At 28.7% G+C, this 13,930-nt stretch overlaps 1 protein-coding gene across 1 annotated transcript; it reads right to left on the bottom strand.

Annotated features, from left to right (window-relative positions):
• Positions 1 to 1,081: 1,081 nt before the first annotated feature.
• On the bottom strand, positions 1,082 to 8,654 carry LOC107449177 (nucleolar protein 58). The gene is made up of 2 exons (XM_043055716.2): positions 8,448 to 8,654; positions 1,082 to 2,639 (listed from the first exon to the last, which is right to left on the bottom strand). The coding sequence occupies exons 1-2, from the start codon at positions 8,460 to 8,462 to the stop codon at positions 1,860 to 1,862; spliced, it is 795 nt and encodes a 264-aa protein (XP_042911650.2). The 5' UTR covers positions 8,463 to 8,654; the 3' UTR covers positions 1,082 to 1,859.
• Between the last annotated feature and the right edge of the window lie 5,276 nt (positions 8,655 to 13,930).

Genomic DNA, 13,930 nt, shown 5'->3' on the forward strand with positions numbered 1-13,930 from the left:
CATTAACCAAAATTATTATTATTTTTTCCGTTCGAAAAATAATTGCTATTGAGTATAATAATTGAACTAGAAATTGTTTTTGTGAGTAAATTTTATAGTTTTATGGATGTTAATCTAATTGTTATTTTCCATAATACACTCATCCGGAAATAAGGGTTACAATTATAAATTAGAAAGTAAATATTGAAAAAGTAAGAATACGTGCTCTTGGCCTAATGAAGGCAACCGGTCCCGTTATGACGAGTTGAGTAGTTCTTGAGTGGGAGAGTAGTAATTTTATTTTTCAATACCTACATTATCACTCTGCCTTAACTCAATAAAATTTTTAAATCTATTATGAGTATGATTCAGAAATGAAAAGTGCTAATTAGTATCATATTATGATATACAATGTTCAACCTCAAGGAATAAATTAAAGTATTATCTCATTGTAATTTTAATTACTCCTGATATTCTTTTTTTATAAAATCAGATATTACGTTGCAGAATTACTTTAGCCTAGATATAATTTTTTTAGTTAGATTATAAACCCACTCAAAGCAACTCAGAATAGCTCATTGAAAGTATATAGCAAGTGGTTTGCATGTAATATGTTTCTGAATTCGGTTTTAGCAAAGTAAACAATCATTATTAGAAGGTCTAAATAAATTTCATTTAACTCAATTTTAAATATCGACAATCGCAACTGAATACTGTCTTACTGGCATCTAACAACAAATATTTGTTTCAGTAAAAGTTTTTATCTGTTATAATCTTCATGAAACTTGTTGATTTAAAACTAAAAATTTCAAATTGAATTAAAAAAAATTAAAAATGAAAATAAAAATTAGATTTATAGATTTGTATATTTAAGAGGTTTTGAATGAAACTATTTGATTTCATACTTCTGTAATACAAGATTTATCACCAATGAGTTTGTTTTGTTAGTTTATATGAATAAGACGTGTTTTCATTATTTCTGCTAACAGCAATTGAAAGTTTACTGTTAAGATTGCATAGAATATTTTACACTTAAATTGTAGTTACGATGCTACATCATTCCATACACAATTATGACTTTTATGTATAAATACACAGCATCTCATTTTTTATGAATTTATTTTAATGAATAATATAAAATAAAATTTCAACAAAAATACAGCTTAAATGTAAATAAAATGAAGTAAAATAGTTCGTCAAAAAAGTGGTAAATGAAATACAAAAAGTAAATAAACAAATAAAATGTGAGCATATAATATTAAATATATATGTATTTTTCTCCAATTTTTGAACATTTCATTTCGAATTTTTGATTTAAAATGTCACAAAAGAAAGGTTTGTTGAAAATATTTTTCTCACGAAAAGTAGTTTTTAAATTATTATAGTTTTTAGTTTTCTTTTTTTCCTCTATTGTATCATTAAAAAGCTCTATAGTATTGAAGAAAATTCGAGAATAAACGCAGTTTTAAATTGGAGTGTTTTTAATGTAACTAAAGCATCGTTCCAGGAGAGTAAGTTAAATAATTTAATTTTCAAAAGACAAACTTCATTTATACTTAAATTTTAGTTACATATAACATACTTCCAAGAAAGCATCAAGAGATATTAAAATAAAAAAAATTGTGTAATTGACTAGGTATTTTTAAAGCACAATTTTATTCAATAGCAATATAGTTAGCTCACTCTTAAAAATAAAGTTGCTTTCCTAATGCTAAAATTTATAAAAATGCAAGAATGTTTTTAGCCTGTTCTCCACATAATATTTTTTTCCAAATATTTAAAGGCTACTTGAATCCTGTTTGTTGATGAAAAAGAGATGCAAATTTGTTAATTTGTGCTGATGAAAAGGAGATGCAAAATTTGTTTCATAACAAATTTATTCAAGATGATTTGTGAGAATGAATTTTCTTAGCTGCAGTGACAACTAAATTAGTTATAGATTTGACAAATTCACATATTTCATCAGCCAAAGAATGTTTTTCATCTTTATCATCCGGCGAAGAAGTTTCAGTTTCCTCATGTTTTGAATTATCTTCGCTTTCACCTTTTCCTTCGTCTGTATCTTTATTTTCAGTCATTTCTTTCTTTTCCTCTCTTTCCTCAGACATCTTTTCTTTACCATCTTTGTCTTCTGTTTTTTCTTCTTTATCGTCTTTGTCTTCATTATTATCTTCTTTATTGTTTTTCTCCTCATTATTATCTTCTTTATCGTCTTTGTCTTCATTATTATCTTCTTTCTTGTCTTTGTCTTCATTATTATCTTCTTTATCGTCTTTGTCTTCAGTCATTTCCTCCCTATCACCTTTGTCTTCAGTCATTTCTTCTTTATCGTCATCATCATTTTTGCTTTTATCTTCTTTACCGTCAGTGCTATCTTCTTTTTCATCATTGCTTCCTTTATCGATTTTCAGCATACTATCTACTATATTTGCTTCTTTACTTTGATCTGAAGCTTCTTTAGCGCCTTCATTTACCCGATTTTCCTCATCATCTGAGTCATCTTCTTCTTCGGCATCGCAATGACATTCTTCATTTCTTTGATTTTCTCTGCTATTTGAGGAGCCAGTATTCGAACAATCGCAATCATTTGGAGAATTCAATGGCAAACAAGAAGCTTTCAAAAGCAAGCAGCAAATAACTGCTGTAAGTACAGCCAAAATCTGAAATATAAAAAAGAGTATTCAGTTTACGAATAGCAGAAAGCATTGCAGTATTTAACCAATGTTTGTGTGAGTCTGTTATCAGAGTAAACTTTTTTGCTACCGTTGTGACTATAAATTGAAATGTTTAAAGTTATATCGTAATTGACGAAGTACATTGCATACTTTTGTATAGTATTTTGATTTGATAAGGATAAATTTTATAAAACAAAAGATTAAAAGACTAAATACAGAGGGACAATTATTGAGCTCTATGAAATAAATTTTTTTTCAAATACTACTAAGGGGAAAAATTGACACAAAATTTTCAAAAAAATGCAGAATACCAATTTTAGTTTATGCCACATTCCATATGTTTTCCATCAACAGCTGGTGCTGGAAAACAGTGAAACTCTTTGAAGTTATGGTTCGCAAATTTTTTTTGCAATATCAAACTTGTTTCACTTTAAAAAAATCATGTTTTTCTTGACTCCTGCTCTTGAGAAATGAACAGTTACAATAATAAGAGTGCATGCTCAAAGTAAGTTCCATTGTGTCCTGCATTTTACCACCACATTTTAAGTAAATCTCACCAGTCATTCAAAATTTATCAAAGTTTTTGTCATATAGTTCGATGATTGCCAACATGCAAGAACATTATCTTCTTATAAGGGTGTATCATAAAGTAAGATTACCAATTTTATTCCATGAAATATATTGCTTACATTGCCAGTAATAGTGTTCCATAAAAGCTTAAGTTCCAACAATATATTTAATCATAGTATAATAATAAATATTTTCAGTATATATTTGATATTCCATTAAATTGACACTCACTTTTAAGCGAATGATAAGAGATGGTTATTTATAATTAATTTGTATGATTTAAGGGAAATAATTGCTTGTGCTCTCAGAAATATTATAATAAAATTATGGTATACTGTATGGAGGATTACTTTGAAATACTATATTTGAACATGCATGCTTCATCTTAATCAAGTTCGATATGACTCCCTAAAACACTACGGAGAAAAAAAATTCAGGTAAAATTACTATAATAGTGTATAGCAATGGTATTTCTAGTAAAAAAACCATAATTCTGGCTTATACGGAATAAATTAAAATCTACGGTATTTAAACCATTCATTTACTAAATTTTAAAGTTCATATGGTAAATGTTTACCGGAAATTCTGATTTTCAAAATTATAGTTCTTATTAGCAGATATACAGTAAAAAATATATAACTGAAAAGTAAATTTTACCAAATAAATAATTTTTGCTCCATACTTTAAAATATCATGATGAAATTATCAAATTTCATCACATATACCAAATTTTCACTTATTATAAAACCATATTTTGATGCTAGTTTTACTAAATTAATTACCAAAGCGATACTGTAAAAATTATCAAGCCTTTTGATATTCTCATAGATCCTGGAGAAAGATGAATTTTGGCTTATTTTGGTAGTTTCAACTATACTTTTTTTCTAAAAGTGAAGATTGCCTTTTTCTTTACTTATAAAAATCACTAAACTTTAATATTTAAAAATATTGGCCCAATTTTATTGCATTGTAATAATACCAGTATCATAAGACTACAGATTTTTAACACCAATACCACACATGACGAGATTCCCCAATAACCTTAACCGATCTGAGTTCTTTTTTTAAAAAAATCAACTAAAAGTGTTCCCTCTTCAAAAGAAAATATTAACGTTTTTGAGTATCAGTTATTATTTTTTAATCGACCATGACTTGAATCAACGGTATCAATCTAGTTCAATGACAGGAAAATCTCCAGTTGTACAGCTTTTACACAAGGTTTTGTAACTAAACGTACTGCGTTCGTAATGTTGTATCGCAGGGCTCGAAAAAACTTAGAAATTTTACCCGTCCCCGAGGACGGTTTGTCCAACAATATACCCGCCCTCCTTTGAAACTAACCAGTCGCTTCTAAATAAATAAAAAAGTTTATGTTTCTCTTATTTATTACAAACATTTATATAAATTACACAATAAATCCGTAGTTACTAGGATTACATTACACAGTAATAAAAGAAATACCAGGTTATTAATATTAACCCAGTATTTCTCTTATGTAATAATTTATTTTTTTATGAAATAATTTAAATGACCAATGGTCAAGTTATCTGAAATGTCAATTTATCCTATGGTACTGCGTTTTTTAAATGAAATAAATATGACGTTTGTAGTTCCACAATCAAGCCAAATGAATTACAGAGGTTTCTGCACAAAAATTTGAAAGGTGTTTTCCATTTTGATAGATGTTCATCATTGCGTTTAACGCTTCTTGTTTAAGACCAGTACGTAAAGTGTGTTTTTTTCTTCTTTTTTATAATAAGTTCATAGTTGAAAAACTCCTTTCAACCGCTGCAGAACTCAAAGACAGAGATCATCAATTCCACCATGCGCAGTATGTTGAAGTATCGTGGGTTATTTTGCTGCATTAGGTCTTTATAAATAGCTTGGGCTCGGAGGGCTGAAGTTTACTGGTGTTTAGTGATGTTATGTATCTTAAATTTTAATGACACCCATTCATGAGAAAAAAAAATTTATCTGCTCCTTCAAAAAAGATTGTAAGATAACAAAAATTGAAAATGTATCACGTCCGCGCGGACGTCGGTTTCGAGAAGTTCGTTGTCCGCTGGGAATTTTTGACCGCCGAGGACGGGGGGACGGGTGGTTTTTCGAGCCCTGTTGTATCGGTTAAAAAAGTAAAATTCTTTTTGAAAAAAACGAAAGAAAAAAGAAGAAAACAGCAATTGTGTCATTTCATTTCATTATAAATTGTATCGTCGCATTTTTTTTTAATTTAAAAAATATCTTTTAATATGGATTTTGACAGCGCTCTTACTACACAATTATCCAATTAACGATAGTTCTATAGCCTAGTGGCAACGTTTCTCCTTACTCGCTAAATTTGTATAAAATTTTGTTTCTTTTCACAAGTCCTAAGATAATCCATCAGTTTAATTATAAAATTGAATCTCAATTTTAATTAAATTTAAAAAAAAATACTTATCACAAGTTTATTCGTAATCAGATTAATAACTTCTAATTGAAAAACAAGAAACAAAAAATTTACTAAATAGATTTCATATTAAGTGTCATATTTGCCAAAATATTGTATACACTTTTTCACGCAGCATTTTCATCTGTTTAGAATAATATAGGTTCGAAATCTCTAATGAAAAATTGTAGTTTTACTTAATTTTATATATAAAAAAAAATTGTACTTTGAAATATATTATGCCGTATCACCATATTTGTAAAAAAAATTGAGGATGAATTACATTCAATTTATTTTAATGATAAATAGCATACTTGTAAATACTAGAATTTTCAAATAAATCATTACATGGAATAATATTTTTTTTAAATTTATTCTTAAAAACATTACGTTATTGTATTTGATAAGACTCATATACATGCCATTTGTTTGATTAATATGAAAGTTTCAAAGAATTTTTCCATATATTTTATGTTTATTCTATTTATTAGAAAAATTAAGAGATTTGACTCAGAATTTCTTCCAACTTGATTTTGAGATAAATAACATTTTTGCAAGCATTGGAGCTTTAAAAAATCAAATTAATATCAAAAGCAAATACAAACAAAATGTTTTAATTATGCAGTATTATGATTCAAGCATAGCATTATACGTTATTTGATTAAATTAATATAAAAATTATAAAAGTAACCGCAGAAAAAGGCCCAATTCAATCTATAAGTTTATTCAATTAAATTTTTAATTTTAATGGTGAACTCTTTTCACATTATTTAGAGGATAAATAACATATTTGCAAATAGTCAGGTGTTTTCAATTTCAAATTTATTAAGAAAGCACTAATTAGAATTGGGATTTAGTTATACTTAATTTACATTAGGTCACATTAAGATGAGAAAGTCAAACTTTTATATGATTTTATAAAAGAATTGGTTAGTTTTTACGTTAGTCTTTAAACATATAAAAGATGGAACAATCAACGTATGCATATATTAATTTATATTTTAGGTAGTTAATTTGTTCACTTCGTTTATATGATAAATAACACACTTCTGAACTGGATTGTAAAAATAATCTGCCATTATTTTAATCATTGCACATTTAACATATTATGCATAAATAATTGCCATTTTTAGATTTAAAAAGTATTCTTATAGCTTTTAACTCATATTTTTAAATTTTCTTATCTCCAAGTTAATAAGCAAAATGCATTTCACACGATTAATATTGGTTATGGTAAGAAAAAAAGTACAAAATTGTATATTTAAAAAAAAATACATGCAGTACTTATGGTTTCAAAATGGTCCAAACTTGGACACTAAATAGTTGAAATTCGATTAAAATCAAAAAGTTTATAAAAAAATCTATAGTTGTTATTGAAAGAGGAAACATTTCTTATAAAATAAATACAAAAGACTGATAACTTTTAGTTAATACAGTCTGAATTTTCATGTTAAAAGCTGCAGTTTGTTTTACAAGATTTATAATTTATAATAGCAAAAGTGTAAGGTTGTGTTACATGTATTAAAAACAATGTGGTTTAAAAATTGTCCAAACTTGATCTTAAAATAATCAAAATTTAAAATTCAAATAATTCTTAACAAAACTTTTTTTAAAAAAAGCAGTTTATATTCAGAGAGTACACTCTATAACAAAAAAAGCGACGCACCAAGAACGCACTAAGACGCGCAAAATCGACACTCGATCAGGCTGGAATGATGTCGACTGGGGACGTATAGTCTTTAGCGACGAATCCCGCTTCCAACTGTGTCCTGACTATCATCGAAGACGTGTTTGGAGATGCACAGGGCAGCGGGGGGATCCTGCCTTCACTATTGCACGCCACACCGGCCCTCAACAAGGCATCATGGTCTGGGGTGCCATTTCCTTTGACAACCCTTTGGTCGTCATTAGAGGTACTACACTTACTGCACAGCGGTACGTCGACGACATCTTAAGACCTGTTTTGCTACCGTTCCTTTCGCAGCGCCCTGGGCTGGTTTTTCAGCAGGACAATGCCAGACCACATACGGCACGTGCTGCTATGAACTGTCTGCAAGCTTGTCAAACTCTTCCTTGACCTGCCAGATCACCAGATCTCTCTCCCATCGAGCATGTCTGGGATATGATGGGAAGGCGATTGCATCTGGCACGGAATGTTGATGACCTCGTTCGACAATTGGATCGAATTTGGCAGGAAATACCGCAAGAGACCATCCGGGAGCTTTATCGGTCTATGCCACGCCTTGTGGCGCTTGTTTCCAGACTAGAGGCGGGCCAACACCTTATTGAACTTCTTACTGTTACTCTGCAATAAATTATTCTATTGTTCTGAAATTTTAATCATTTACTATTCTGTACATTGTCTTCCTATCCACCAATTTTCGTTTCAATCGGACAACTCCTTCTTGGTGCGTCGATTTTTTTGTTATAGAGTGTATTTCGTAAAAAAATGAAAACGAAAGAATTAAAAATTTTCTTTTACGTTAATCAAGACAAATTCATAGTTAATAAAATATATAAACATGAAAAAATTCATAGGAAAAATATCGTAAGTTAAATACAAACTATGAAATAAGACGTTATGAGTGAGTAAATTTTTATAAAAAAATTAAATTCTAACCATTTTTAATTCAAAGTTTAATTTTATTCCATTTTAAAAATAAAGCACCATTAACAAAATTCGTAAGAATGTTAATGCAGTTGAAAATTAAGTATTTTTACATTATGTAATTTTTAAAGTAACTGAAAAGTAACTAATAGCGATAAAAGTAATTAAGGAAAAACAGTTTTCTTACCAAATGAATCTGCATTTTCTACAATTTACTATCGTAAAATATAAGATATTTAAACTTCTAGTTGTGGTTTAAATCAATATATTCCTCACTATATATGTACTAAAAACAAAGTAGCACCCTTAAAATGTTTCAATAAGGTTTGCAACGGATTAAACTGAAAGAAAGAATTTAGTTTCCTGTGATTTTTATCAATCGAACTATTTCAGTAAACATTTACATAAGTGCGCATGATTTTTCACTCAAAATCTTAGGTGCTTTGTTTTTTAAAACTTACGTAAATCATTACCATGTTTGGATCATAAATTTAAAACAAATCATGTTTTTATAACAACGAATTTCTGTTTAAGTGAGAAGAAAAAATTGAATTGAATTGTATTCGTAAAAAGAGGTGTGATTTGAATTTTTTAAAATTATGTATTAACTGGAATTGCGCCATCAAAATCTAATAAATAAGAGGAAGAATGAAAAAAAGTTTCATGTGAGTGCGCAAGCAATTGTTTTTCGTTTTTTTCTACTTATATCATTTGTTTTTTGACAAGTTCAACTCTCATGCCAAATGCTCATTTTATTCTTGCGAAATATTTTTGCCTCACATTACCTTTTTCCTTTTCTTTTCGATATAAGTTAATTTTAAAGAAATATTACTTTATATTAATTGTTTTTAATGTTTAAAAAATTTAAAGCTAACTCATAAGTAAGAGGCATATTTTATTTTATTTTATAACCATTGTTGAAAAGCTGACCCAATTTTTGAGTTTACGACTAACAATATTCAGCTCCGAAGACTTGTAACTCAATGAAAAAAAATTTCTGGATCGAATTTTGGGTGAAATTTGTCTTTTTGAAGGATTTTTTGGTGGAAGTAACCACGGTTGCATCCACATTTGCGAGTTTTGGAACCATGAAAACTTCCCTTGATTAGCCAGACAGCAAAGGGACTCTAACCAATGAAGCGCCAACCACTGAGATTTTACATCAGCTCTGTGGTCGGTAGAACGATGGAATTCGAACCCGGTCATCTCATTGGGAGGCGAATGTTGTAACCCCTGAGCTATCACGGCTTTGTAGGAGACATATGGGTTTTTAAACATTGCAGGTGGTTTGACTAACCATATATTTTTCACGTTTAAACATTTATTCGTTGATGAGTTTTATATTGTGGCATGGTATCAAACAGAATAATATATTTTATATGTCATATTTATTGCCAGTAAAACTAAAGTCAAATCCTGTGTATTTACGTTTTCATTCAGAAAGAAAGCTTTTTGATTTTGCAAGATGCTTTTTCCTGTTTCATCACTCAATACCATATGTAATTAGACATCAAAATGCCAGTTTACTATTGTTTACTTTAACTTTCTAATTTGCAGTATTATCTTTTTTTTTTTTTTTGAAATATGGCTATTTATAGAGGTTTAGGTGAACCGTAGCAAATCAAGGTTTTTCATACACACCCCCAATAACAAGGAAATCGAACAGCGGAATAACAGAAAGAAACTAAAGAAAACTTCACAAATTTTTGTGAAGATCCTGAAGCAAACAAAAATGCTAATAATAGATTGTATTCAAATAATTCAAAGAAATATGATTTTTATTTTTAAAAGCTTTAAAAATTCTTTAATAACGTGTTTAGCACACGGAGAAAAAAATTCTGGTAAAACCTTCGGACTACATGGTAATAACCTTTCTGGTAAAAAAAAAAATCATATTTCTAGTTAATAACAAAATATACGGTATTTAAACCATTTATTTAATAATTTTCCGTTTATGTGGTAACGGTTTACAGGAAATTCTGGTTTTCAAAATTATGATTCTTGTTCCTACACATTTAGTAAAAAATACAAAACTGAATAAAAGAATTTAACTAAATAAGTAGTTTTTAAGCTATTTTGTAAGGTCTCATGATAAACATATCTAATCTTATCACATAATATGAAAACATATTTCATTGTTAATTTTAGCAAAATCATTGCACTTTGGTAAAAATTTTCGAATTTTTTGGCTTTCCCATTAAGTCAGAGACACGGAGAAGAAACACTGGTAATTTTGACCATACTTTTTTTCCCAGTGTATTATAATAACTTGATAGCATGTTTATAATTATAAAAATTTTTACTTTATCTTATGACTTTTAATTACTTAGTTATGTACATAATTAACATTTATATTACAAAGCTTATTCAAAGACCGTTTCCGAAACTTTTTTTTCTTACATTTCTCAGTTGCTTAAAATTTTGAGCAGTTAGAAGAAATTAAGTGGACATTGTGCAAATTTTTTTAATAATATTTTGCAAAGCCAAATTCATTTGAAACTTAAAACATTCATAAAAGTTAGTGTCAATTAGTCGGAAAACATAATTTTTAGCAAATAAAGTTTTGTAGAATATTTAAAAATATAAGCTCAGCTAGTCCAAAACACATTAGGTTCAACGTGCTTATAAGGTTAACTTAAGGCTAGTTACTTTGCAGATTTTTTTTAAATAATTATTTGCAATACGAAATGTTTTTAAACTTATCATATAGCAAAATCATTAAAAATTCCCGAATTTTTTGGTTTTCCCATTAAAGCTAAATGGCCATTACATAAATGGTACATAGTAATGTCCATTTTTGTGAAGAAATTACGGTTGAAAAATTTAATAATAAAACTTGTCGCTACATTGTCGTATCATCGTATCTACATTGTCGTATATAAAACTAGTCGTATCGCTAACATTAGGAATGGCATTTTGCGGAATTTTTTCTTTCAAATGTTCTTTTAAATTTTTTTTCTTTTACAATTTTTCATAATGCGAAGCTCATTTGAAATTTATTTCACAATAAAAAAAGCAAATGTAAATAATTAAGTAAACCCCCATATTCACCTAGAAAATTAAGAAATAAAACTTGTTTATTCTAAAACAGGATAAGTTGAAAGTCCCTCTATTGCAGTTATTAGTGTGGACGATTTGAGACTTTTTTAGTTATTTTTTGCTAGTTAAAATTCACTTAAAATTTGTCTCATATTAGACAGTAAGAATCAGTTTTTGGGAAATACCATTTATATGCCAAGAATTTTTTCTTTAGGAAATTTAATAATAAAGCTTGTTTAGTCCAAAACGCGATAAGTTATCGCTAACATTAGGGTTGGCATTTTGTGACTTTTTTTTTAAATAATCTTTTTCATATCATTATTCATTTGAAACTAATTTCCTAATTAAAAGGGATTTCCTAATTAAAAGTGTAATCACAGTATGCCTATACATACTTAGAAAGTTTTACAGAAATTTAAGCTATAAAACTTGTTTAATCCAAAACACGATGATTTCAAAGTATCTAAATCGCTACCGATAGTGCGGACATCTTAAGACTTTTTTAATTACTTTTACAATTAGAAATTCGTTTGAAATTTACTTTATTAAAAAGACTCATTATTATAAATTCTTTTTTTTCTTTTTTACCCTGTCAGCAAAGAACGGAAAACTGAAATATCGAGAGAGTGAGCAGTCCCAAGCAGGAGTGTTTTAATGTACAGTGCGCAATATAAGAAATATTCCACCCTGAATAATGATCAAGTGATCAGATTTTCATGTTTTAAGACTCGATCTTAATGGTTCGAGGGGATGACTTATAATATGCTAATTAATTAGTACAGACGATAATTTAAGTTTTGAAATCAGACACAAAAATGTACTTTCTCTGTGTAAATGTACCGTTTTTTCAACGGATTCAAATTTCTGATCCCCAAAACGTAGGGGGCAGCCACAATCCTGAAAATATGGTCTTCATAGTTTTGTCAGAAGAGCAGTCCAAAGTTTGGATTCCTTGTCAATTTTACTTTTGCGTATTTCGCCATAACCCGAGAACTTTTTCAGCGAATTTCAAAAAATAACTTTTAGTAAAAATTTATTATTATTTTATTATTTTATATAAAAATAGTCGAAACAAAATTGAATTGTAAGGTATAAATTTTTTTACATTATTTTAAAAAAATCAAATTTGATATGGTAAAATACAAATTTTTGATCCCCATAGTTGGAAAAACAAAACTATGGGATCATGCTTTTGAAGATTGCAGCTACCTCCTATATTTTGGGGGACGGAAATCCGAATCCGTCGAAAAATCGGTATGTTTATTCAGAGAAATGTATGTCTAATTTTGTAGCTTAAAATATCGTCTGCACTCATTAATTAGCATATTTGAGGTCACATCCTCGAATAACTAATATTGAGTTCTAGAACGTGAAGGTCTGATCATTGGATCAAAAGTTATTCATGGTGGTTCGTATTTTATTTCACGCTATGTACACGATTACTAATTTCAGAATGAAAATAATTTTCGCGCATTGATAACGAAATTCTAAAACAAAATGAGATATAAATTGAGAAGAAATGGAAGGTTAAATGCAAACAATTCATGCAAGAAAATCGCTCTATATTTTGTTGTAATCATGTTATTAAGTTACGCAAGTTCAATAATAACGTAGAGGTGTATTTTAGTTTTAATGATGCTTCATTAACACTGTAAAGAAATGAGTTTCATCAGATAAGGTCTGCTTTTCTTGTTTAATTTTTTAACATTTTATTTTGCTTTTTATACTTTTTACAAATTCATGTTAAAATAATTACTTAAAACGAGTAAGACTGAAATTAATAGTTGTGTATCTAATAGTTGTGTAAGTTCAAGGAATTATTTCAAATGTAATTTCCATATAATTTTAAAATTAATACAAATTTAATCTTAATTAACATAAATCAAATTTTAATAAGAAGGACTTAAATATTTTAATCAAAGGTTTCGCTGAATGCCTGTGGGGAATTTTTCGAGAATTTCATTTAAAAAAGAGTACCGTGACTACAATCTTAAATATACGAATTCTTTAAGATTTGATTTCTCAAGAGCTATATGTCCGATTTCATTCTAATTTTGTATTTTGCCTTATAAAATTATATATTTAAAATGACGCGAAATTTATACGCTTTATAATTCAAAATGATTTGTTTAAATAAAATAATAATAATTATTGAAAATTATTTTTTCGTTGAGATATCTTAGAAAAAAGAAATTTTGTAATTAAACTGCTGTTTGTAGAAAATGCAACACCATGAAAGAATCATCAGAATCAAATGAAATTTAATGCAGAAACGACTTGTACTGATACAAATAAATGATGAAATTTTCAAAACAAAAGAAACAAATTAAGCGTCCGAAATCAGTATTTGGTGCAGCCACCACGCGCTGCAATAAGTGCTGCTATACGACGTGGCATGGAGTCAAACAGATGTTGAATATCTGCTTGAGGAAGAGAATTCCATATCGCTTGTATGCGCAACCAAAGTTCGTCTTTGGAAACTGCAGGACGCGGATCACGAGTGAGACGCCGACCAACCATATCCCACACGTGCTCAATAGGCGACATATCCGGCGAATAAGCAGGCCAAGGAAGAAGTTGCATGCGTTGTGCTGAACAGAAGTCTCTAACAGTCCGCGCAACATGTGGGCG

This window comes from Parasteatoda tepidariorum, chromosome 6 (assembly GCF_043381705.1).
Source record: "Parasteatoda tepidariorum isolate YZ-2023 chromosome 6, CAS_Ptep_4.0, whole genome shotgun sequence".
NCBI classification, from domain to species: domain Eukaryota; kingdom Metazoa; phylum Arthropoda; class Arachnida; order Araneae; family Theridiidae; genus Parasteatoda; species Parasteatoda tepidariorum.